Source organism: Raphanus sativus, chromosome 6 (genome assembly GCF_000801105.2).
Source record: "Raphanus sativus cultivar WK10039 chromosome 6, ASM80110v3, whole genome shotgun sequence".
Classification (NCBI taxonomy): Eukaryota; Viridiplantae; Streptophyta; class Magnoliopsida; order Brassicales; family Brassicaceae; genus Raphanus; species Raphanus sativus.
This window is the reverse complement of record NC_079516.1, coordinates 4,489,506-4,514,569: the sequence shown is the minus strand read 5'-3', so window position 1 is coordinate 4,514,569 and position 25,064 is coordinate 4,489,506. Positions and strand designations below refer to the sequence as shown.

Sequence of the window (25,064 nt, the reverse complement as noted above, 5' to 3'; positions counted from 1 at the left end):
TGAATATCCCTGTTGTTGTTCACAATGGAGTTACATTCAAATATTTGATCTTCTTGTTGACACCAGCAGTGGCAAAAATATCTCCATCTCGGTCAAATGCAAGTGCGCAAAGTAGGTTAGAAGTGTTCAACAAGTCTCCTTGTTTCAGATCTGCTTTCACTCTCAGCTTACTGAACGATAAGTATTTGCACAAACCCTCAAGGAATGGACCTATCCTCCCGCCTTGTCTCCCATTTTCACTACTCAAAGGTAGAGAATGTCTAGTTAACGATTTCCCCACTATTTGCCTGCACCTTGTTAGAAAGTAGACAGTTTCTAGTTTCTTGAAGTTTCTCATCAACCTGGAGCTGTCAACAAATGTTGGTGATTCTTCCTTGGCTTTCCTCATCATCCACTGAGGGAATCACTTGTCTATGGTATAAAATTCTACATATTAGTATTGAACAGATATCATCAAATGCCGTCTTAGCTCAGTGGTAGAGCGCGTGACTTTTAATCCCGTGGCCGTGGGTTCGATCCCCACAGACGGCGTCGCTTTCTTTTTTTGTTATAAACTTTTTTTTTTAAAATCGAAAAGAAGAAATTATAAATCTAACAACTAGGCCTGGCCCATTTATAGACAACCCATTAATATAAAATCTCTTTTATTTAGTTTTTTTTTTTTTTGTATCAGCACTTTCTCCCTTCCTTTCACAGCCTCGCCGAGATTCTCATCGGTCCTCCTCGCCCCTCTGGTCTTTCATCTGTAAAGGTTAGTCTTTTGTTCTGTCTAGAGAATCTTTGTATTGACTTACTTGCTATGATGGTGTAAAGGAACTAGTGAACCTTTTAAGCTATGCTTAGGTGTTTTTGTTTGCCTTCAGTCCGTAAGGATGCGATTAATTTGATTTAGGGTAATTTGACACCGTAGTGAAGATCTTGTGGTGCCACTGGGATTAGATATGTGGGGTTTAGAAGCACACAAGCATCCATAGCTTGGAAGCATTTTTTTTTTTTACCAGGCTAAGGACATAGGACTTGTTTTATGTTGTCTTTTAGCTGTTCCTCGAGCATTGTTGATTGTCGGAATCTATTAAAACTAAGATGGAGTTGGACCCAAAGAAGGTTGTTGAAGTATACGAGAGATACGAAGCTGTCGGTGATCAGTTTCTACTTGTTCGAAACCAGGTACTGTTGGTTGAATATAGTCATTTGCTTTTTGATTGGTTACAAATAACCACTCATGGGAGTTTTTTTGTAAAATAACAGATGGTGGAGAATGACAGGGAGAGGAATGCGAACCGAGAGGCTCTCACAGCGCTAAGGAAGAGAGCTAAGACAACAAAGACTAGCGTCCCTTCTCCTTTCGACTCTATGATGAAGGATACTACAACGCACGGGAGGAGCTCAGCCAAAGCTTTGGTTCAGGAAGTTTGCTCGACGTGTGGATCTCACGACTCTAGTGAACCCACCTGGATGATGCTCCCAGGAACTGACCTTTTCGCTGCGGTCCCTTTTCATGCTGTTCATACAATGCTGGAGAAAGGTTTTTGTCTTTCTTCTTCTCGACTACTTTTGCTACTTTTCCTAATATACTAGTAGTAAGTAGTCTAAGTGTGTGGTTCTTTTGAACTGTGTAGATGAAAAGAGAATGGAGTTTGAATCAAAGAAACTGCAGAGTTTGTTGAAGGAGAAGACTCTTTTGTTATCCGAACTTGGAGCTCTTGCTGATAGTGTTCCTCCGAGTGTTATCAGGTCGCTGATTACGTTGAAGGACACACCTTCAGTTCAGTAGTCTTTAGATTGACACAAACGGCGTTATCCATTTGTGATGTTAAAGGATTAGTCTTCTTGAATGTTGAAAATGTCATGATCCCCCTTGATTATAATTATAATCACAAAGTTGCCTTGTTTCTTCTAATAAATAATATTTTATTTTTCTACTGGTTAATAATTTTCAAAGTTTTTTTACAAAAGAATGTCATGCCTAATGGATAACGTTCTCTTCCAAACTTGCATATAACATTATTGACATAGTTTTTTTTTTTTTTTTTCCTGACAATTATCTCAGAGATATTTATAAATTATAGTCTCTCATTTAAAATCGGAAAGCAATCTTTATACGGTGGGTTTTGAATTTCTGTTGAACAATAAAGAAGCTGACAAAGAGGAGCAAAGATCAAGACAGAGATCTTCTTTTGCATCAAGACAAGAACTAAAAGTGTTCATCGTAAATCAATCTTCAGAATTATTCAGACAAGTCTCTCTCTCTCTCTCTCAAGACCGTATCTTTCCGGCAAAGCTTAAAACCCCTCACCACAGTCAAGTGTTTGCCTTTTTTGCTCTCTTCTTTATTAAAAGATCCAATCTTTCAGTTTAATCTCTGTCTTTGACTTTTTTTTTTTTCTATCCAGGTGAAAAAATCAGATGAACTCACATCTCTTCCGCGTAATCTGTATCCTCCACTCGGTAATCGCACTCACGAGTGGGACCCTGATGATGTTCTACACAGAGAAAGCATCCATCTTTGGCCACGGCAGCGACATAGCCAACAAGCTCAAAGGCTCGACGCCTCACGACGAGCTGCTCATCCAGATCTCTCAGTCTTTCTCCGGTTTGCTCCTCTTTGCCATCGGTCTGGTGCTGTTCATGGTGTCGTTTGTTAAGGACAGAGAGTTTCACGGCTTCTTCGCCGGAGGGTCTGTGGTTCTCTATGTGCTTATGGCTCTGTGGAGAGTTGTGTTTGAGTGGAAGATTGAAGATCTTGCGTTTGAGTGTCCTAAGCAAGCGCTTGGGGATATTGCTTTGGCTGTTTCTTGGGTGTTCTTCCTAGTTTATACTTGGAGGGAGAAGTATGATTGATTGATGGAAAAAAAAAAAAGATGAGGGCTTTTATGCAAAACTGGAGATTTAAGAGAACCACTAGCTTGTGTAGATCATTACTATTGTCAGTTTCATAGTTTGTCAGAAGAAGATCAAGTGTGAAAAAAATTGGATTTTGTAGTTGAAAATTAGAGAAAAATTGTCAATGATAATAATTTGGTTGTTTCATCTAAAAGCACATTGTGTAATTAATTTGTTGGTGAGACTATATCCCATTCAACAGGAGCTCCATCTTTTTCAGCTTCTTCATCTTTGTCAAATGATGATTGAGAAGGTATTGAAAAGGTGACGCCTTTCCCTAATGCTTCTTTCAGAGTCCATTAGCTTAATAAACTCCATTCTCTCAGCCTCCGTGTCTGCTATACTTGACCAAAAGTCAACTCCTTCAGACGAGTAAAATCTCTAAGCAAGTGGTGGGTGGCACATCATGTTTCATCTTCCTTGTCTTGTCTTCAACATCAATACCTACACAAACATTTACTGTATAGACTCCACAGGCTACCAATGAATCTGTGTGTTGGGAAGTTGAATTGCAATTATCGTTTTTTAAACAATGGGCCTGGACCGTACTAGGCCCATTATAGACGAAGAACACGGGTCCATAATTGAATCTGATGCCTTTTGTGTACTTGTGGTGTGGATACAGACACATTCGAAAAAACAAAAAAATTCTAAATAGGTGGCTTTACTTTTCAATTCTCATTTTCTTTATTTAAGTCGCCGCCTTCTTCTTCAAGCCTAAAGGTCTTCTCTTTTCACCGGTTCTCCTCTACTCTTTGATTTTTCATCTGCAAATCCATTCAAAGGTTAATTCTTTTCCTTAGCTTTTTTTTCTTTCATTTTCTGAGGAATGTTGTATCAAGAACTGTGATATTTCTGTCAATTAATTAAAAAGTGTGTGTATTCTTTATGTAATTTCTTGGGTTCATTTGCTTGCTTGCTCGTTGATTTCAGTTGTTACCAAATTGGTTTATGATTTTGGTGTTTTGGTTATCTTATTAGTTTTGAGAATTCGTGATTTTGAAGTTCAGGGTTTATAGGGTTTATCAGATTTGCTTATCGACGTATAGTGTCTAGTCTAAAATAAATAACTAAATCATTCAATTTTCCCATGTTTTTGTATCATCATATAAAACTCTAGAGAATCTGGAATTCAATAACCAGTTTTGAAAAAAAATTCAGCCACTCCTGATAGTTATGTCTTTGTGGTAAGATCAATGCAATTCTTATCTTAGTTTTCTTACTTGATAGAAGGTGATTATGGAGGTTCTACAGCGTTGTTAACCCGTACTGAGCTTAGTTTTACTATGGAACCAAGTATGTTGTTTCCATCTTTATTAGTATTCAGTAGTGATGAGATATGCCAGGGTTTAAGTCCTTATGAATTTATCAATGCTTGTATTGTGTATGTTTTGGATGTAATAACTTCTTGAGGGGTAACATACTGATTTATCATAGCATGTATTGAACAATGAATGGTTTGTTTTTCTCTATTGATTACTTTTGAAAATCAAATAGGGTGTTGTGTGGGGACGGCACTTCATATTATTACTATGCTGTTCATACGATGTTCACGTTTTGATTGTTTTTCTCTGTATTGTGACTGATAGGATGAGTGATCAACCAGCAAAAAACGGTGTTACTCCTCCACCCATTTCAGATAGCAAGGCTGCTGCCGCTGCAGAGACAAAGCCAAAGAAGAAGATATGTTGTGCTTGCCCTGACACCAAGAAGCTGAGAGATGAGTGCATCGTCGAGCATGGTGAGTCGGCTTGCGCTAAATGGATCGAAGCTCATAAGATGTGTCTCCGTGCTGAAGGTTTCAACGTCTGAAAAAGTCTTCGTTTTTTTTCTTAGAATACATAATTTGATGGGTCAAAATTAATGAGAGCAGTTCTTTGCCCTCAAAAATATTGATCCAAAGTCGGAGGATTTGTATTTGGATACATTGTCCCCATTTTGTTGTGATTGAAAATAAAAGTCGAAAGAATAAACAAGCATAGATCTTTCCAAGGTTGTTTCAGTTCTTGTTCTGATTAGTTGATCAAACCTCTCTTAGTTCAGGTACGGTTTGGTTAGTTTGGTTTTTTTAACTGAAGTAAATCATAATGGAGAGCAACATAGCTATACAAAAAGCTTTTGTTTATCAAAAAAAATTATAAGAAAATGTGTTTATAGAGGAAGACAATTGTTTCATGTGATAGACTTATCCATCAATGGATTAGAACTTACATTTTTTTTGCTAACTTGGAAATTATATTAATAACTATTCATGTAAATAAAAAATGTTGAAAAGAAACAACAATTAATAAAAATGTTAAAGAACATATGAATTCAGAAATTTAATTTCATAACTACTACTAAGAAATTTGTGGAAAGCAACAAAGACTATCCATCCCCTCTTTAACTTTAGATGGATATAAAACATAAAACAACGGTGGCTTTGGCTTTCAAAGCGATAATCTGCTGCTCTTATGGTTTCTGCTTTTCTTGAAGCTCTTTGACTCCTAATTTGACGAACTCATCCACCACTGTCTTCATAAAGCAAGCTACTTCGGCCCTAAACTTGTCTGAGCCCTTCCTGCTAGTTTCTGAAACATCTTGGAAACCACCTTTAACCATAGATCCAAGAGGAGCTCCGTTTGTATAAGCATTGCAGGCTTTCACAATGTGGTGAGCCCGCATGAAGTAATGGCTACGAACAAACTCTTCAAAGTGCTGCGCATAATACATCAACAAGACAACAACCAATAGTTTGAACCCCAAAAAATTTGGAAAAAACAATAGCAGCTGAATTAACGTTTTGACTAAATATATTACCTTGGGTGGTTTTCTCATACTGTAAACCATGGTCTTTAACGACAACATGAATACATTCTCACTGTAAGCTTCAGAAAGAAGCTCGCCTGATTGAGTCCCCATGCTCTGCTCGTAGCCAGGTTCGTTAAAGTATGGTTTTTGATTCAAGATGAGTGCTTGGATGGAGACAAGAAGTTGTAACATTGTGGACTCCTCTGGAATCCAACTCTCCCTCGTGTCACCAGTCCAGGTACCGAGAAGACTTAAGCATACTCTACCACAATTGTATAGATTCGGGTTTATTCTAAGCCCACCGGAATGGTAATGAACTTTCTGTCAGCAACCAAATTGAAACTTAACAGTCGCAAAGCGTTCTAAGCAAAAAATTAAAAATTAAAAAAATATTAAGAAAGTTGGCAAGGACATACAGGTGGCGCTGAAGGATAGGTGTCTGAGAACTGAATATCGAAAAATAAAAGACCGTCATGGTAAGGAGTTCCTTCGGCTCCAATAATTACAGCTCTCAAAAGATCCATTCTTGACTCACAGGCTCGGACAAATATCGTCTCTGTTTATGATTAAGAACAGATAGGTATTAAAAATGTTGCATGCATTGCATTGATCTGAATTAGTAATATACACTAACCTGGCAAGTCATTCTCAAGAATCTTCCAATCTGATTGAACCTTTTTCACCCAACCCTTTGCATGCTGATAAAGATTAAAAAAAAAGGCAACTAAAAAAGTTTAAATATCAAACAAGGATTAAAGAAACAACCTCGGAGATGATAGATACAAACATCACCTGCTTTGAAGCTTTTCCTTGGGAAGCAAAGTGATGATCCGAGAAATCATCAACAGTGTCAAATCTTTTAAAGTCTCGCAGATAATTAGCCTGAGCTGAAGGAATAACCTCAGCCGCTATAGGGCGAGAAGAGCTACTAGCACAATCATCAACTTTGAAAGGTCCTGAAGGAAGATATGGCGCCATAATTGTATAAGGAGACCTAGGTTGAGTAGGCATCACCACTTCTACATCAGTTGGGATATCCTGAGAATTTAGGATGGCTTGAAACATTGCGTAGTCATCAAGCTCCGTCGGCACAGCTTCACTACTAGCTAGATGACTAAATGGGTTATGATCATAAGAAGAAGATATATGTCGTATAGCTTTTCCTTTGTTCTTCTTATCAGCAACATTATTGCGGAACTCGTATTGTTCCACATCAATCACTTCAGCAATTACAGCCTAGGACAAGATAAAAGCAGCAAAAAATTATACAACCAAATTACGATATCAATACGACGAATATGACTCAACAGGAACGAATAAAAGAAAACGCATCACTTTAGAAATTTTGAACTTTTCTTAAAATAAGGAGAGAAATAAAAAGACAGAAATGTGTTTGTCTATATGTAGGGGTGTCAAGAGCTGTCCACGTACAACGGCAAAGAAAAACAGAAGAAGCATAGCTAGTAAACGTGAGCAAACAAAACAAGTAAAATAAACCAAAACTCACATAAACCATAAATCAAAACATAACCCTAAGACACCAAAAGGCCATAGATGATCATCACGCATAATGAAACCCTAATAACATCTCTAACCATGACTCTATTTTATAATACTTTCTTTTAATCATACTTCATTTCCAGTTTCAACAAAAATGAAAATACTTTTAAAAAGTTAGATAAACAGGACAAAAGGACGAAAAGATCGAACCTGTCTGGGTTTTCGAGTTCTCGAACCCGAAGCTATTGGAGGAGGGGGGATCTCCACCACGTCGGGATCCATTGACGACATTTGCCAAGGTTGATTCATTCTGTATCACAACTGAAAAGAGAGGACGTTTTATCTTTCAATTTATAGCAAAAGCCAAAAGGTATTAAGCAAATAATATTAGGTCTCTCCACATTCCCACTTGTAAACGAGTCCACTTCCTTCTTTAAATCTTGGGAAATTTCGTTCAATAACTACAAGCTCTAAAAATCTGTGTAAGACAATTACATAGTTAATTAATACTTTTAGAGCACCCACAACGCCAATACTGATGGCTCTATAACCTAGAAAGTTTTTTTTATTATTTTATTATTTTTCAGCTTTTAAGAAAGAAAAAAAGTATCCAATCATGGGTTCCCACATAGTGACGGGTCCCGTGTACAGTAACGTATTTGCCTAACAAACGATCCTTAGCTAGAGATTATATTCCCTCTGTTTCATAATAAATGTCACTCTGAGCTTATTTTTTTGTTACATAAAGAGTGTCACTTTACAATTCCAATGTAAATTATACTAACTTTCAGCTGAAAATTAATTGCAAACTGCATTGATTTTATAAATAATTTTATTTATCTAAAATACTATTGGTCAAAGAGGTATAATTAATTACAATTTACGTATATTTCAACAATCTTAATCTGTGTGAAAAATGTCACAACGACACTCTTTAAAAAACTGAGGGAGTAAGAGATAAAGTTGGCACAGATTTTTAAATTGTGTGGACCCCACGAGTTATTTTAATAGTTTAATTTTAAGGATTGATGATTAAAAACCACCGTTGCTGGTGCTCTTAGGGCTGAGTTAATTTCGGTAACCATCTATAACATTCTTAATAGTGTGATCTATGTGGAGCCTAGAATTGAGATAGAGCCTAAAACTGAGAAAACGCTCATTTCGCATCTAAGGCCATCTCTAATGGGACTGTAAAACACTATTTTAATGTAGTTTTTACACTAAAATTATCTCTAATGGAACTGCAAAAATTACACTATTTTAGTGTAACACTATAATTTTACACGAAATTTGATGTGACACTATTCACCACACTAAAACACTATTTGCTCCACAAAAACATTATTCACTTATTTTATTAATAAAACTTACAAATAAATAAATGAAAAATAAAAAAATAAATACATATAAAATTATAAAATAACTTTTAGTGTGAATTTTGGTGTTGTGGTTGGAGAATAACTCATTTTTAGTGCTAAAATTACACTAAAATAGTGTGGTTTTGACACAAAAATAGTGTTATGGGTTGGAGATGCTCTAACATATCGCACTAGTTTCAATTTATGTCCAAGTTATATGATTATGCAAAAATATACTTATACTTTTGGAAAATTCAAAAGACATCACCACAAAAAAGTCTACACTCATAACTTATTGTTATATCATGTTTTACTAAACTACTATCTTAGATGAGTATAAAATCGCTATTATAGAGTTTTACTGAGCGGGAATTTAAAAATCACTTTTTTGTCAACAATAAAAAAAAATACAACTGAAGTTTATTTATCTAATAACTCATTTCATATTATTTATATTTTATTTTAAAATTTAAATATAATAATTATATTTTCTTTAAATACTTATAGTTTCTGTTTTAAAAATAGATATTTTGAAAAGGCGATTAATATGGTAGATAAAACTAAAAACATTATTTTTTTATGTTTTAGGGATTTTGGTTATATTTCATTTATTAGTATTGTTTATTATGTGGAGGTATATTTTCTAATTGAGTAGATATTTTATTTTTATGTTTTTTTTTGAAAAGGCTTTTACATACCAACAAATTATTTTATTTTTATGTTTTATGAATATTTATATTACACACGATAAAAATATCAAAATTTAAAAAGTTTGCAGCAATGAACGAAACCTGGACATGTCTTTTAGCTGAAAAAAAGATCGAGTAGTTTGATTTTACTAATTGTTACGCACACGAACAAATCATTAATTATTTAAAAGAAAATCATAAGATATTGTGCTGCGTATTTTTAGGTATGAATTAAAAAACCAAATAACAAATAAAAATATGATTGACTACTACTAGTTGATAGACAACAATATATATTCTAAATGCTCTTAATGAAATGTTAGGAAAAATATATTTCATGAAGATTTAATAGTATAGATAGATAGATTACAAAGGGATATGTCACACAACATAAATATTTCTTATTTTTTCTAAATTAACAAGGTTTTGATTACTTATCACAGCTTTTCAATATGCTGCATATTAGTTAATACTTTTTACTATTAAATATAAAAATAACTAATAACAAGTCATTTTGATCATATTTATTAAGAAATCATAATTATTATATACTTTATAAACATAATAAAATAATCATCCAATTATAGCTTTTTTTTGCATGCATATCCCAGAGGACTATAACTCTAGATTAATGATTTTCTCCCAAAAGATCTTTTAAAAGATCTTACTCTATAAAAAAAAAGAGTTAATTAATAGAAGAGTTCCCATCCGTTGGATTCACCCAACAACTTTTTATTATCTGACATCCTACGACAGTGGAAAATCATAGCCTAGTCACCACCACCAGTCACCAACCGTGTTATGTAAGCTTGGTTCATTTCCTCTACAGCAGCAGACTATACCACAACTGTTACCACCACCGTTTATTCAGCCACGTCATCATAAGATAAAACCAGAACCGAAAGATTAAAACTGGGCCCCATCTTGTAGACTTTGTACGTATTGACTTGTTGAAAAAAATAAAACGCACAATGTGGAAAATTTCCATAAAATAATTAATTTTAAAGAGAAGAGAGATTTTGGTTTAAGAAGTGATTCATCATCGCAATCGAGCGCAATCTCTCTCACACTTGTGTGAATACGGCGCCAAGGTTTCAAGAGAGAGAGAGACCCCGAAACAAAGGTTAGTAGTGGAGAGAGATCGTCTCAATGGAGCCCGAGATCGCTTCTTGCTCGCAAACTCTTACGCCAAACCAGGTTCTTGATTAATTCACATGTCGAATTTGATTTTTTTGGGGAATTGCGGAATTGTGTTTATTCTCTCTGTGTGATTGATTGTCTGATCATCGTCTGGGTTTCTCCGCAGTTTGTGAATTTTGTTGATTTTAAGGGTTTAGTGAAGAATCGTTTAGTTTTTTTTTTTGGTTTTAAAGGTCGATCACGTGCATTGTCCGTGTCTCTTTGATGTTGGATTGGTTTTGATCGTAAGTGTTTTTTGCCCAATTGTAATTTCTTGTTTCGTGTTCTGATCACTGTGATCGTGTTCTGTAAGTTGCTATGCAGTGTTTATTACTTGTGTTTTGTTCCTTCCTTCTCTGTTTGTGTCTTCAACTTGTGTGTATTGTCAGTGTTAATTCTCATTCGTTTATGGCTCTATTGAACCAATCATATTACTTGAGGTTTTACGGTTTATGATTCATTATCTTGTAGGCGGCAACTCCAGAAGCTAATGGTGTGGAGCAATACGAAGGTGTTGTTAATAACAACACTGTTGATAATAAGAACAAAGGGAAGGCTATTCAATTGGGAGACGATGATGAGGTAATTTAAAGTCTCCATTATTATTTATTTAGTAATATGCTTTTCACAAGCTAAAAACGGTATTTAATTCTTTTTTTTTAGGGGTCTGCTAGCGATATTTATGACACAACCAACAATGATGAATCGTATCCTGGTTCCTCTCCATTATCAAATAGCTTGCTAGACCCTGATTCCTTGATCTACGAAGACGACGATGACTATTCTGATCAGTACGGGTATGAGATGGAGGATGAGCTTGAGGAGGAGGATGACTACGTCTCCGAGTATCAAGCCATTTTTGATGCCAAGGAGAAGGACATCCCTGCCGGTGTCGAGGTGGCAATGGACTGGCTTCCAAACTCTGAAGCTGGTAAATCCGGCAAATGTTCCCGCGACGAGCACGGGATCAAACCCGAAGCTCCCAGCAGCAGCTCGAAGAAGGCGACGACGGGGAGTGGGATCCACTCAGCTCCTCCTGTGGCTCAGCCATGGAATGCTCTGCCTCACAACGCTAAAGGAGTGATACCCAACTCTGCTTACGCGTTGCCGCTTAAAAGCCAGACTTACCATTACTCTGCAGCACAAGCTTTCAAGTTTTCTTCTTCCTCCGGTCAACTTGAGCCTCAGACTCCTGATACCGTGATGGGGGAGGCTCCTGTTCTAGCTACAGCTCCTTCTGGTTTAGTGCTTCCGGTGCCAAACAACCCGTCCTGGTACAAAGGGCATAAGATGTACCCTCATGCTCGGCCTAGAGTGGAGGAGGTTATTGCAGGTCAGAGTTCTTCCAGAGTGAAGAGGAACATGGAGGATTATCTTGGCAAGTATTTGTTTTTCAAAAAGTTTGACATTGTTGAAGATTTGGGGGACCATGAATACGCTGCTCAGGGAACAACTGTAAAGCAGGTTTGCCACCTTATAGTTTGACCACTACTCTTGAATGTATGTTTTGTTCTGTTTTTTTTCTGATTATATCTTTGTTCCTACTTTCAGCATTCGAAAGAATGGATGAAAAGGATCCAAGAAGAGTGGAGAATTCTTGAGAATGATTTGCCAGGTCAGTGTAATAATAACAATACCCGCTCATGAGTTTCATGCTGCTTGATATTAGCAACTTTTTTTTACATTCTCTGTTTTGTTTATTGCAACAGAGATGATATTTGTCAGAGCTTATGAGTCTAGGATGGACCTTATGAGGGCTGTGATTGTTGGAGCCGATGGAACTCCATACCATGACGGTCTCTTCTTTTTCGATATCTTCTTCCCTGATACATACCCTTCTGTGCCTCCGGTAAGTCCAGTGGAACCGTCTCAAAAGTGTGATTTTTTGTCTTCCCTTTTGTGTGATTGTGAATTTTCTTTTCTGTTTTGTTCAGATGGTTCATTACCAGTCTGGTGGGCTAAGAATCAACCCGAATCTGTACAACTGTGGGAAAGTGTGTCTGAGTCTTCTCGGCACTTGGAGTGGTGCACCGAAGGAGAAGTGGATCCCCAACAACTCTACAATGTTACAGGTTCTTGTCTCAATCCAAGGTCTAATCTTGAATGAAAAGCCTTACTTCAACGAGCCTGGCTACGAGAGAACAGCTGGTTCTGCAGGCGGGGAGGCCCAATCTAAAGCTTACAGCGAAAACACATTCTTGCTTTCTTTGAAGACGATGGTTTACAACATGAGGAGACCACCCAAGGTAACAAAAAAAAAAAACTATAACTCATCCATTTACACATGAGTTTGTGATTGTTCTGATGGGTTTTTGTTGGATTTTACAGTATTTTGAAGACTTTTCGTATGGGCATTTCTTCAGCTGTGCTCACGACGTGTTGAGGGCGTGTACTGCTTATAGGAACGGAGCTCTAGTGGCATCTTTGGTGAGGGGGAAGGTTAAAGAAGGGGAAGAGAGTAGCGAGAGATGCTCTGAGAAGTTTAGTCAAGATGTGGGTAACATTGTGGACACACTTCTGTTGAAGGAGTTCATTCTTTTAGGTGTCCTTGGTCTGGAACCGGAAGAGGAAGGCAAAGCCTCGGAGACTAACGTTGCAGAGAGCAGTGACAGACCGCCGAGAGGGGGAATGTCTTCGAGTTGAGCTTCATTGCTTCCTTTTTCTCATTTGATCATTTTCTTATTTTAAGTAGCTTAAGCTCTTCTTAGGCGAGATTTCTTCAATGTTAACAGATCACAGAGAACTTAGTTGATCCTTTTCTTATTATATCATGGATCCTCTTTCTTTCTTATATATGACATGACTTTATTGAGAGGGTACTCTCATTTGTACAGTTGTCTTTTTCAGATAATTATCATAATATATTGGAAGACTTATGTCTTGGACTTGAAAGTAATGGCTCTGATGACTATCTGATGGTACAGAGCAGCAAGAGCAGCACCAATGAATGGACCGACCCAGAAGATCCACTGCAGATATAGAAAACAGAAGAAAACAACAGATTACAAAACCATCAAAAAGAGATAGTGTTTTTAGTTACCTTGAGAATATGATCAAGCCAACGTCTGAGATATTAATTTCGAAACATATATTCAGCAGTTAAGTGAAAGCACATGTACTGAACAGAGTAACGAACCAAGCTAAACCTTAAACCTATTCAACAGAGTCTAAATAAGAACTTGCAAGATCATTGTAATATAAACATCCATTTCAAGAAAAACGATGAACACTAATAGTAATGTGAAACCAAAACAACTAAAGGAGACAAATCTAAAGAGGTAAAAGACTTACACTTGAACAACTATTAGCTTCTTAGTAGTGTGGTTACTAGTTTGTCTTTTGCTAGAAATGTCATGTTGTTTTGTATACTTGTTGTCCCTATATGTTATGGCTATCAGCGGCCCTCCATTTATTCAGTTCTGGTCAGGTTGTTCAGAACAAATACAACAACACTAACTGCTGAGCTTACGGATCTCGTCTTAAAGAAAGTGAACTGTGACAGTTGTTGCGGTTACAGCATACGTTACAGTCCTCCTGACATCACCATTGCCATATTCTTCCATCTATTTGGTTGCCTATTGGGCCACGCAGTTCTTCATTGGATCTCTTGCTACAGTGATTGCTGGTTCTGTTGCTTTTTATTACTGGCCTCAAGGGGAAGCATTGCCAGAGATACTGCACAGGTATGTTGGGCTTTGGGGACTTGGGGTACACTGTGGCTACACTTTTCTTTGCGGTGGTTGAGATGTCATAGACTCGATCATTCTCACCTTTTGTCAAGACTCAGAGTAGAATCAAGGGAATGTTCAGCATGCACCACCTCTCCTGCTTGAAACTTTAGATAGCAATGATGAAGAGGTTCATTAATAGTCTCATACTGTATAAGTTCAAAGTTTTGTTTCTTCTTTGACTTTGCCGGTTTATATTGTTTTACTAAAATGGAATCTTGGCTCTCCAAACATTATAAGCATATTGTAATGTCAGATGACTTGATAAACCAAAAAAAAAATATTTCTGCCAAAATGCTTCTTTGCTTTTGTTACATACGAATATTGTTTGAAACAAGCATAGTCAAATTTTGTAGTGGAACTAAGCAAAAGGATTAGAAACCAATGGTGTGTTTTTATTTCTTGGCAAAACTCAACTTCTCAGGGTCAATCTCATCAATACGAATCATCATCACGAGGCCATCATATTCTCTAGACCAAGCAATGGATTCTCCATCCAGCAGCTTTGCAATTGCAGTATGCTAAGTAAACAAAGCGAACCAAATCAACTCAAAGTTTGTTTTAGAGATGAAGATACATGAGAGAGCAAAGATAGTTAGGTACCCTTCGTTTGCATTTGGAATCTTCTTTGTTGTCACCTAGTTTGACTCTGAGGACTTTGATAGCTGAATCATAATTCACAAAGAAAACACAAAGAGATAAGATTCGTTTAACAAAAACAAAAGGTTTAGAGAGAGGTTTGAAAACGCACATGGAATGCCAGTGAAGTTCTTAAGTTGGAGTTTGAGAAGACGAAGAGCTTCCCTTGGTTCGAGCTCATTCACATTCACTATGACTACCTCGTCTTCCTTATAAGTGGAACCATTTTCTTCTTCCCTATATCATTGGTTTTTGAAATTTTCTCAACACCTTTTACAGTACAAGACTGAAAAGAAAACGGTTGCGGAATTTAACCCACTTGACTTGAAGCATCTTTGCTATGGATTTGTCATCTGCCTCTCGAGCTTTTTGTCCGAAGAAGTGTCCCTACGCATTGTGGAAGATATCAAATAACACAAGAAAACGGCATAGAGATACATTCAACCACAATGCAGTACCTTTTCCACAAGTCTCTGTGCTCGCTCGGTTTCTCCTTTGGAAAATGCCTCTACAGCCTGCCAAACAGAAAGAGGTTTTAGTTATGAAACAATCACATTCACATGAATCCTTATAATCTCCAAAGACTTACAGCTCCGTAATATTCTTTCATCTCATGCAAATTCTCGTGCACTGCTTTACGGTGTGCCTTGTATTCATTTTCATCATCTTCATCTAATCAAAGTCAGAGACATAGAGAGAGAGTTTAGCAAACTCTTGAGATTTAAACTCAAACAAACGTACATGTAAAGAGACTCTGACACGGTTTACCTTGTTTAGATGTATGTGACGATTGTTTCACGGTGACAACTCTCTCTTGAAAAGGGTCTTCCAGAGGTTTAATAACAGGACGACCAGCAGCTCTTCCTCTTCTTTCTACAAACCGCCGAGTTAGCTTTGGCACTTCCTCATATCTTTCTGGACATGAGAATAAAGCTTCTAACACCTCCTTTTCAAGACCAGAATTGTCCTTGCCTCCTTCCTCTGAACCTGTCAAGGTTCTTGCTCCATCACTGCATCATCACAGAGAGAAAGATATCAAAAAGGATAGCCAAGGGGAAGGGTTTTGCACAAAAGGAAAAAGCGTGTACCTCTGAGAAAATTCCACTTGGTTGCAAGACGTAGATCCATTTAGTCTTTGAGGATCAACTTTTGACATCTTTAAGAAGAGACCAAAGTAACCAATCAGAGTCAGATTAAGTAGAAAAACAGTCTATAACAACCACCAAAACTGAATGTCATATAGCAAAAGCTCACAAGTTCATTGGATATTCCAGCATCAGCATGCTTCTTGGTATCAGACAAGTCAAGTAGTTTCTCCGTACTCTGCAATATAATTAAAGAATATAGAGTGGATACCAAAAGAAGAAGGTTAAACACACAAAGATCCAACCGCAGGATCTAAAAAATACTCACAGGAGCCATATGCTAAGAGCTATAGAGATACCAATAGCAATCAAGTGAACACAACTAGAGGAGACCGTAGGACTGAAAAGTCAATTTTTATCTCAAATTTTAGTCAGCAAATAGTATTAAGACACTAAAAAAGGATTTGTCAAAGTAGCTCAAATAAAATAAAATAAAAGTGATGCAGCTATAAAGGCCACATGTCATAATTAAGAGCCAAAGGGAATTGGCTTTACCTTCTTCACATCATAGCCGCATATGCCTGATAGTTTGGTGGAAAAGAAGATAAAATTTTTAGCAGCTAAGATCATAAAGTTTCATTAAAGAAGAAAAAGAATGTGAAATTAAAGGAAAGAGAGAAGAGAAGTGGTTACCAAGAATGTGGTGAATGAGCTCTGGGCTAGCTTGAAAGCCTTCTCCAAGCATCTTAACAATAAACTCCTCAACCTCAGTTGGAGCCCTGCTCTTGATGATGTTCCCCTCGTTTCTTTTTGGCCTTTCATCACACCATATCTCAGTTTCTGGTATATCCTTTGAGTCTATCTTCACCGGTTTAGTGGCTTCTTGGCGAGGATTAGTTACAGGCCTGGTTCTAACATACTCCTTACCGATAACACTCGAAACACTGCCAACTGACACAGAACATTTTCTTGGCTTCAATACTTTGGCTTTGGCATGAGTTGCTTCTTCATTCGTTTTGACTTGGTCACTTTGTGGAGTCTTTTCTTCAGTCATGGCAAAGAGAATCTCACCAGCCACGTCAACATTCTGGCTAGCTTGGCGGTAGGCAGCAGTAATGTCGTCTAGAGAGAAACTAGAACCAAAAGCATCGAGAAGAACTTGCAAGCTTATTGAATCTTGATCATTATGCGAAGAGCTTGCTATCATTGACATCTCTCCTTTTAAGGACTAATTCACAGTACAAAACAAAACGGCTCAGTTAAATATAAAAGCATAATCAACAGTGTTTATGCTATATATATGAAGAATGATGAGTGACAAGTGTTCAAGAAAGCAAGTTTCAATCTTTGACTAGGAACTAAAAGCAGAACACGGCTTGCAACTATGTCACCAAAAAAGACACGATTTTTAACTATAATCAAGCGGAGATAGAAGAAAAGGAAATGCCTTTGCAACAATGGTAAGTGAACAGTGTTCAAGAAAGCAAAAGTTTCAATCTTTGACTAGAGGAACTAAAAAGCAGAACATAACTCGTAACTATGTCCCACAGAAAGACACGACTTTTAACTATAATCAAGGGGGAGATAGACGAAAAAGGAAATGCCTTTTTGCAACAAATCAGCAATGCCAAGGAGAGGATGGTTAAGAGAGTTCGCTTTTACCTAAAAACGCCGGAGCCGTACAGTGTACAGAGAAGGAGGAGGAGGATGAGAGGGCTATTATTCAATCGAGACTCTGAAATGGGGTTTGGTTATCGAAAGGCCGAAACTTGTCAATGTCTACTGGAGAAAGGAGAGAGAATTTGCCGGCGATGACAAACAATTTTTCAGTAACGAGAGAGACATGTAGAACGGTGGTTGCATGAGGACTGAGGAGAGTGTGAAAGGTTTGTTCATTGTATGTAGGTCCTTTATGTTTTGTTTATTGTTCATTAAGTCTCCATACTTTTAGGAAGGTTACTAAGAGATAAATTTGTGTAGAGTTTGTAAATTTTAAAAGTTAATAGATTTTAAAAGTTACGTGGATTAAAAAAAAAATATATATATATATATATATATATATATTGACTTACAAAATTTGATTATAATTTTTCTAGATTTCTACTTCATGAATATATATTATTTATTTTCTATCATTTATTTTATAAGACAAATATAATATCTTATGAATAAAAATGAAGAGAAATTATCTCCTAGTAACACTAGATTTACTTAGAATTAGAAAATCAATAATAGTTATTTTTTTGAATAATAAAAGATTTTAATGAAATTTAAAATTCTCAAACCAATAATAAGGAATTTTATTAAGTTATGTTAAAATCAATAAACCTAACATGGCACGTGCTTTGTGACCTTTGTCTGGAGGTTCTACCAACTTTTAGTCATAGTGGATGGAGTTTGGGCAAATCATCCTAATAAGTTTTCAAAACTTGAAGTTGCTAAACATACAATTTGTGTTATCAAGAAAATATCATTAAAGTTCTTCATCATGCTAACTTTGTGAATCACCTTTATTTCATGCGTATTTTCAGCAGATGCATTTTGCGTTTATGAGGATGTGTTTTTCTTTTAAAAGTAAAAAGGTGTCATATACTATAAAACCATGAGGTGGTTCTTTACTCGGGAATGTACAGCAAGATCAAATTATTTTCTAGAAAACAAAATGGGAAAGGGACACCAAGGCAAATGCTTTGGATTCGTCCTCTTACTATGCTTCTTCAGTTCAACAACTTTCGCACGAAGGATTCTTAAGGATCTTGACCATGTAGTGAAGCCTGGAAAGGTTAGTTTGATCGAGCAAGATCATGGCTTGTTCAATGTAGAACCTGAGCACAAAGTCAAGCCTGGCCATAAAATAATGCCTGATTACAGAGAGAAGCTTAATGATGGTGACAAAGAGAAGATTGATGATATAGAGAAGCCTGATCATAAAGTAAAGCCTGGTTACAAAGAGAAGCTTAATGATGGTGACAAAGAGAAGATTGATGATATAGAGAACCCTGATCATAAAGTAAAGCCTGGTTACAAAGAGAAGCTTAATGACGGTGACAAAGAGAAGATTGATGGCATAGAGAAGCCTGATCATAAAGTAAAGCCTGGTTACAAAGAGAAGCTTAATGATAGTGACAAAGAGAAGATTGATGACATAAAGAAGCCTGACCACACAGTTAAGCCTATGGGATATGGCTATGGCATTGGTTATGGCAGTGGAGGCAGTGGCTTCGGAGAAGGAATAGGCTCTAGTGGAGGAAGTGGCTTCGGAGAAGGGATAGGCTCTAGTGGAGGTAGTGGCTTTGGAGAAGGGATAGGCTCTAGTGGAGGTAGTGGCTTTGGAGAAGGAATAGGCTCTAGTGGAGGAAGTGGCTTTGGGGAAGGAATTGGCTCTAGTGGTGGTTCAGGTGTTGGCATTGGAGAAGGAAGAGGATCAGGGTATGGCCAACCTAACTGCGGTCCAATCGCAGGAGCCCCAGGTAGCGGATTTGGTGAAGGCATTGGACGAGGTAGTGGTTCAGGTGAAGGGATTGGTATCGGTATAGGAGGAAGTGGCTCTACTGGTGGTGTAGTTGTCCCTCCCATAAATGTACCAGGCACAACAATCCCTCCCATAACAGTACCAGGCACCCATATTCCCGGTTTTGTGATTCCAGGAGTGACTGTTCCTGGTTATGGTACTGGTGGATGCCAGACCGGTGGGTGCACCCCAAGCGTGCCATACTATCATCCACCTATATACCAACCACCAGAGTGTCCACATTGTCCTCCTTACGTTGCAGGACAAGACAAACACATGGTAGATAAAGAAACCATGACGGAAGCTCTTGCACCCATGTCAAGCGAGATGCACGCCTAAGCTATTTAGTGACCAGAGAAACAGAGAGTCTAAGAAAGTCACTCATAATGAGATTTAAAGTATGTTTTGGTTTTGGTAAGCTTCATGTTAAGTTGAATAATCCTCCTACTTTACCCAAGTAAAGTTCTGAATAAGTGAAATGTGGAGAAGAAATAGTATTTATGTAAAGAAGCAGGCAACTGGAACTGTATGTTGCATTTTCATGGATGTATCTTTGACAATGAGTTTTTAATAGGCCCCAAGCTTGTATAATAGTGTGTTATTTTCTTAAAATTTAAAATAAAGAGTTATTATGGTGGTGGATATAATAGATGGATGAACTGAGCATATGATTATTAAAAATGGTTAAAATTAAATATAATTCAATTAAAGAAGACTTAGGTAATATTATTATACGAAGAAATATATATTTTGTTTACAATGTTAAATTTTTTGAATAATAATTAGAAATATTAAAATTTTAACTTTTAATGTCAAATAGTTTGATAATCAAATATAGTTTTAGAAGAGCTATGAGATTTTTAAGTTAGTTTGATAAATTTTGTTAGTTTTTTACACATTAAATTTTTAAAAATTACAAAAGCATTATTTACTATGATTAATATTTTCAATCAATTTAAATTAATAATAATTTAATAAACATAATCTTTTGGAAGTTATAGTTTCATCATTAACTAATTAAAACAAAAAAAAAACAAAAAATAGTGGCAAAATTTGTGAAACCAAACATCTATTATTCAATTGAACAAGTTATCAATTATAAACACAGATATGGAAGAAAAAAAAATTAAAATAAATGTTTAATAGACAAAACAGTGTCAAGACGACGACCAATTAAAGCCTCTTAAAATATTCTGCGAACTCGCTCTATGACAGAGAGGAAGAAGGAATCGACACAAAAGAAGAAAGCTTAAGAAGCAAGATATTGTTTTTTTTTTTATATTCCTCTTCACACGTCTTATCACCATTTTGTTATAAAAAGGAAGCTCTTATTAGACTTTTGGTTAACATTTAGTGGCAAGTTTCGGCACCGAGATAAAGTCAAGAGCTTTTGCTTTCCAGGTTAGCTGTCACCCATTCACATTATTACTTCTTCTCCTTCTTCTGCTCCTCTCCATTTCCTTTGTATATTCGATCTAAAGTTTCTTCCTTTTATTTTTTTGGTTTGCTTAGTGTTTCTCTGTTTTGGTTCCATTAGGTCGTTTTGAAACTCTGTTTCTTATAAAATGTTGGCCGAGAGGAACTGGTTGGTTTCGTTAGAGGATCTCCCTTCTCATTTGATCTTGGAGGTGTTAACCTCTGGCCGGCTTAACGCGGCTGATCTACTCAGCCTAGAACTGACCTCTAAGGTCTTTGGAGGAAGCTCTGGATCGTTGTACCCTCTGAAATTCAAATCGCTAGCTGATTACGCGGCGTCTCAGCTATGCTCTGTGCACCCTGTCTACGCAGGAATGGGTTTAACTACACAGAAAGAGCTCTTTGCTAACTGCGAGGGGAACTGGAAGCGCCTCTTGAGGTTCTTGCAGTCCGTTGAGCAGTCCTCAGACACGGTTCAAACCTCTTCAGGCAATGTAATGGTTTACAATCTTTGAAACATTTGAGTTTATTTAGAAGACTCTCAAAATGCATTTTTCTTTTCATTCTTTTAATTGCAGATGCAAGTTACAACGGGAAGGTATCACACGTTGCTGATCAACAACTCAGAGGTTTACTCTTGCGGTTCGAGTTTGTCTGGTGTTCTCGCTCATGGTCCAGAAACTACTAAGTGCGTAGCGTTTACGCCTATAGAGTTCCCCTTCTCTGCTAAAGTTGCTCAGGTCTCAGCCACGCAGAACCATTCTGCTTTTATATTGCAATCTGGAGAGGTTCTGACATGTGGGGATAACTCATCGCATTGCTGTGGTCACTTAGATATTAGCCGTCCAATTTTTAGACCTAAGCTTGTTGAGGCTTTGAAGGGAACTCCTTGTAAGCAGGTGGCTGCTGGGCTGCACTTCACTGTGTTTCTATCGAGGGAAGGGCGTGTGTTCACATGTGGATCGAACACGCATGGACAGCTCGGTCATGGAGATACATTGGACAGTCCAGTACCCAAAGAAGTTGAGTTTTTTGATCAAAGCGTTGGCCCTGTGGTGCAGATTGCGACTGGACCGAGCTATGTTCTAGCTGTGACGCAGGATGGCTCGGTTTACTCGTTTGGATCTGGTTCTAGCTTCTGTCTTGGTCATGGGGAGCAGCAGGACGAGCACCAGCCAAGAGTGATCCAGGGTTTTAAGAGAAAAGGTGTTCATATACTCCGTGTCTCTGCCGGGGATGAACACGCCGTGGCACTTGATTCCAATGGCCGTGTAAGTTGCTTTTGTTAGAATCTTGTTTTTGAGGAAATCAAGAAGAGTCTTTTGTTTTGATTGCTCTTTTTAAAACGTGTTAGGTATACACATGGGGTAAAGGTTACTGCGGTGCTCTAGGCCATGGAGATGAAAACGACAAGATCACTCCTCAGGTTTTGGTCAGTCTCAACAACTGCCTTGCTGTCCAGGTCAGACATTCTTACTACTATGTTCCTTCTAAATGTTTTAAAAGATTGTTTTAAGAGCAACATTATTGAGAGTTCTTGGTTTGGGGTTCTAAAAATATTTATGTGTATGTAATTACGAGTTCTTAATTTTAAAGGAAACCAACCGACCGAAAGTATTTTAATTTAGTTGCTCTAAGAGGGCCCAATCCGGTTTTAGATTATGTTATTTCGGTTACTTTAGTGTGGTTTTGATTTAATTTGGATCGGTTTAAACCGGTTTAGAAATGTCCTTTACCATGAGTCTGCTTTGGCTTTGTAGGTGTGTGCAAGAAAGAGGAAGACGTTTGTGTTAGTGGAAGGTGGAGTGTTGTATGGGTTTGGTTGGATGGGATTTGGAAGCCTAGGGTTCCCTGACAGGGGAGTTTCAGACAAAGTTCTCAGACCGAGAGTGTTGGAGAGTCTGAAACAACACCGTGTCTCTCAAGTTAGCACCGGTTTGTACCATACCATTGTGGTTACTGAAGGTGGTCGCATATTCGGTTTTGGGGATAACGAAAAAGCTCAGCTTGGTCACGACTCGCTACGTACCTGCTTAGAACCTACTGAGATATTTCTCCATTGTGGCCGTTCTCGTTACAGACTTTGTTGATCCACGACGTTAATAAAACAAACATGTTTTGTATGAACCGGATTGAGATTGGATTTAACCGGTTAGTGTATGTTGTATGATTTGTATCTGATTGAATTTTTTTGTTTTTAATCTCTCGAGTCATGTCTGTATCAAAAATCTTCCGGTTTGAATTTTTGAGGCATTAAGCTCAGGAAGAGCCCGAAAATTTGGAAAATGAAAAATTGACGGTCATGGCTTTTAAATTCATTTTGAAAAATTGGAGCCCCTTCTCTCAATTCCTCCTTAGTTTGAATATTTATTTGTATTAGTTACAACTTATGAGAAATGAAGCGAGAAAAGGTGATTCGCAAATTCAGAGAAAAAGTGATGGGAAATGAGTATTTTATTTTTTTTGGTAAAAAATGAGTATTTTATTTCCCAGCTATTTACAATTGATATATTTAATATCTAAACTTTCAGACAATTTCTTGTTGGATCAATAGGATAGTTTTTTAATATAAAAGATATATATATATAATAGTTAACTAATGTTTGCGTAAAATTATTTGAATAAACTGTTAACTGCCACAAATTAAAAATGAAATAGCCAACCATTAATACATGTACTAAAAAGTAAAAACTAACGATTTTTGTCAAAATTTTTTTAACTATTTTAATTAATTTTTTGCATGATCAATAATTTGTTTGAGAATAATTTGCGTAAATAAAATCTATATAAAATATATTGATTGCATACAGTTGGAGACTAAAATTTTATTTTTCCATTATAACCCATATAAAATTTTAAGTTAATATGTCAATTAATTTCCTAAAACTTCAGGTTAAGAAAATTTATCAAATTGAATAAAACCAATATATCAGAGATAAAATTACTATTCGTGATTTGGATCCGATCCGATTCGATCCAAAATTGGATATATGAGAGGTGTTTAGAAATTTCGGATCCGACAAAATCAGATCCTAATTTTTTTGATCTGAATCCAAAATTTTTAAATATATTGCAATTTTTGAATTTTAATAGTAACTAGATCTCGACCCACACAACCGTGCGTGTTTTATTTTCAGATTTATATGTATATATATTTATTTAAATTATTAGTAGTATACATTTTTAATTTTAATCATATATTTAAATATTTATAAAGCTATTTAAAATACAATAATGTATAGTTTACATGTTGTAAATAATCAACTGTTTAAATATACTCCCTCTGTTTCTATAAGATCCATGTTTTAGATTTTTCACACTTATTAAGAAAAACATAAAATTTTAGTTACCAATGCATTGTTTTTATTAATTAACAATTCCCCAAAATTTTGAACCAATAAGATTTTAATAAATACAATTATATTTTTGGAAATATACAATTTTTCATTAATTAATGTCTTGAAAATGTAGAAAATATATCTTTTTGAAACAAATTTTTTTTCTAAAACATGAATCTTTTAAAAACAGAGGGAGTATATATATATCTCAAGTTAAGGGAAAACCAGTTAACAGTTTCCAACACTGTAGATTTGGTTTTTAAAAAATCACCCTAGCACATCAACACCCACAACATTCGTATAGCTGACTACATCTCTTTTGTTGGCGCAGACAACATTAATGGGTATAGCTCCACATATCTGGCGAATCAATATGTACCAGTTTGAAACACTTGCGCGCGAAGAATATGAATGGGTATAGCTTTACACACAATTGTCTAAAATAAAGATCCAAAACCATCTATACATTGATATGTAATGTTGGTAATATTAGATGTTTTGTAGTATTTATATGTCAGATGAAAGTGTACAAGCTTTCCACAGTTAACTATTTATTTGTCCTAAAAATAACAAGATTTAGAAAAAAAGAATAAAGTTGTTGTCCAAAAAAAAAAAGTTGAAAATCTAGAAAGTCAAATGTTGTATTGATCACCACTCTTGTAAACCACATTAAATAATAGCAACGTTATATATCTTTATGTACTTCAAGTTTTTAAGATCACTTATACTATTACTTATATTTATTGTTGTGGATCTCTGCTTTATACAATCACAAATTGTGTATTAGCAATACGATACATACATATTTATCTTGTAATAATTTATATGTTCTTGCAAAAATCTAATTTGATATTTCAGACCTGCTTTGTTTAGAGATTTGTTCAAAGACTTCGTCGGCTAGGGACTTGCTTTTTGACTATCAAATCTTAGAAGATGGCAGTTTCTTTT

The 25,064-nt window shown here is 36.4% G+C and overlaps 8 protein-coding genes and 1 non-coding gene across 12 annotated transcripts; 7 read left to right on the top strand and 2 right to left on the bottom strand.

Annotated features, from left to right (window-relative positions):
* Positions 1-459: 459 nt before the first annotated feature.
* Positions 460-531, top strand: TRNAK-UUU (transfer RNA lysine (anticodon UUU)). Its single transcript has one exon. It is a non-coding gene; the product is annotated as a tRNA-Lys (tRNA).
* Positions 532-666: 135 nt separating this feature from the next.
* Positions 667-2,308, top strand: LOC130495468 (uncharacterized). Its single transcript, XM_056986861.1, has 4 exons — positions 667-751; positions 1,039-1,167; positions 1,249-1,525; positions 1,620-2,308. Exons 2-4 carry the CDS (start codon positions 1,084-1,086, stop codon positions 1,772-1,774), a joined length of 516 nt encoding a protein of 171 aa, XP_056842841.1. The 5' UTR covers positions 667-751; positions 1,039-1,083; the 3' UTR covers positions 1,775-2,308.
* Positions 2,161-3,037, top strand: LOC130495469 (uncharacterized). Of its 2 annotated transcripts, none has more exons than XM_056986862.1 (2): positions 2,161-2,300; positions 2,394-3,037. In XM_056986862.1, the coding sequence occupies exon 2, from the start codon at positions 2,407-2,409 to the stop codon at positions 2,839-2,841; it is 435 nt and encodes a 144-aa protein (XP_056842842.1). In that variant the 5' UTR covers positions 2,161-2,300; positions 2,394-2,406; the 3' UTR covers positions 2,842-3,037. The 2 variants fall into 2 exon arrangements, with proteins under 2 accessions (XP_056842842.1, XP_056842843.1); XM_056986863.1 differs by having other exon boundaries at positions 2,169-2,305.
* Positions 3,038-3,512: 475 nt separating this feature from the next.
* Positions 3,513-4,862, top strand: LOC108812095 (cytochrome c oxidase copper chaperone 1-like). Its single transcript, XM_018584255.2, has 2 exons — positions 3,513-3,668; positions 4,473-4,862. Exon 2 carries the CDS (start codon positions 4,474-4,476, stop codon positions 4,693-4,695), a length of 222 nt encoding a protein of 73 aa, XP_018439757.1. The 5' UTR covers positions 3,513-3,668; position 4,473; the 3' UTR covers positions 4,696-4,862.
* A 346-nt stretch (positions 4,863-5,208) lies between these two features.
* Positions 5,209-7,718, bottom strand: LOC108812092 (putative ubiquitin-conjugating enzyme E2 38). Its single transcript, XM_018584251.2, has 7 exons — positions 7,583-7,718; positions 7,384-7,494; positions 6,466-6,909; positions 6,308-6,371; positions 6,090-6,229; positions 5,683-5,994; positions 5,209-5,580 (listed from the first exon to the last, which is right to left on the bottom strand). The coding sequence occupies exons 2-7, from the start codon at positions 7,480-7,482 to the stop codon at positions 5,335-5,337; spliced, it is 1,305 nt and encodes a 434-aa protein (XP_018439753.1). The 5' UTR covers positions 7,483-7,494; positions 7,583-7,718; the 3' UTR covers positions 5,209-5,334.
* Positions 7,719-10,195: 2,477 nt separating this feature from the next.
* On the top strand, positions 10,196-13,273 carry LOC108812090 (probable ubiquitin-conjugating enzyme E2 25). The gene is made up of 7 exons (XM_018584248.2): positions 10,196-10,417; positions 10,871-10,981; positions 11,063-11,863; positions 11,951-12,014; positions 12,109-12,248; positions 12,334-12,645; positions 12,728-13,273. The coding sequence occupies exons 1-7, from the start codon at positions 10,370-10,372 to the stop codon at positions 13,040-13,042; spliced, it is 1,791 nt and encodes a 596-aa protein (XP_018439750.1). The 5' UTR covers positions 10,196-10,369; the 3' UTR covers positions 13,043-13,273.
* A 1,094-nt stretch (positions 13,274-14,367) lies between these two features.
* On the bottom strand, positions 14,368-17,725 carry LOC108809900 (putative nuclear RNA export factor SDE5). Of its 2 annotated transcripts, XM_018582036.2 has the most exons (12): positions 17,514-17,725; positions 16,545-17,079; positions 16,407-16,432; positions 16,021-16,089; positions 15,855-15,922; positions 15,535-15,776; positions 15,356-15,438; positions 15,225-15,281; positions 15,086-15,153; positions 14,879-15,003; positions 14,731-14,792; positions 14,368-14,648 (listed from the first exon to the last, which is right to left on the bottom strand). In XM_018582036.2, the coding sequence occupies exons 2-12, from the start codon at positions 17,062-17,064 to the stop codon at positions 14,523-14,525; spliced, it is 1,446 nt and encodes a 481-aa protein (XP_018437538.1). In that variant the 5' UTR covers positions 17,065-17,079; positions 17,514-17,725; the 3' UTR covers positions 14,368-14,522. The 2 variants fall into 2 exon arrangements, with proteins under 2 accessions (XP_018437538.1, XP_018437539.1); XM_018582037.2 differs by lacking the exons at positions 16,407-16,432; positions 16,545-17,079; positions 17,514-17,725 and adding an exon at positions 16,180-16,318.
* Positions 17,726-18,460: 735 nt separating this feature from the next.
* LOC108811693 (uncharacterized) lies at positions 18,461-19,994 on the top strand. The gene has a single exon (XM_018583782.2). The coding sequence runs from the start codon at positions 18,514-18,516 to the stop codon at positions 19,699-19,701; it is 1,188 nt and encodes a 395-aa protein (XP_018439284.1). The 5' UTR covers positions 18,461-18,513; the 3' UTR covers positions 19,702-19,994.
* Positions 19,995-20,619: 625 nt separating this feature from the next.
* LOC108806729 (ultraviolet-B receptor UVR8) lies at positions 20,620-23,055 on the top strand. Of its 2 annotated transcripts, XM_018578915.2 has the most exons (5): positions 20,620-20,763; positions 20,900-21,272; positions 21,357-22,049; positions 22,133-22,240; positions 22,539-23,055. In XM_018578915.2, the coding sequence occupies exons 2-5, from the start codon at positions 20,928-20,930 to the stop codon at positions 22,866-22,868; spliced, it is 1,476 nt and encodes a 491-aa protein (XP_018434417.1). In that variant the 5' UTR covers positions 20,620-20,763; positions 20,900-20,927; the 3' UTR covers positions 22,869-23,055. The 2 variants fall into 2 exon arrangements, with proteins under 2 accessions (XP_018434417.1, XP_018434416.1); XM_018578914.2 differs by lacking the exon at positions 20,620-20,763 and having other exon boundaries at positions 20,782-21,272.
* Positions 23,056-25,064: the final 2,009 nt, after the last annotated feature.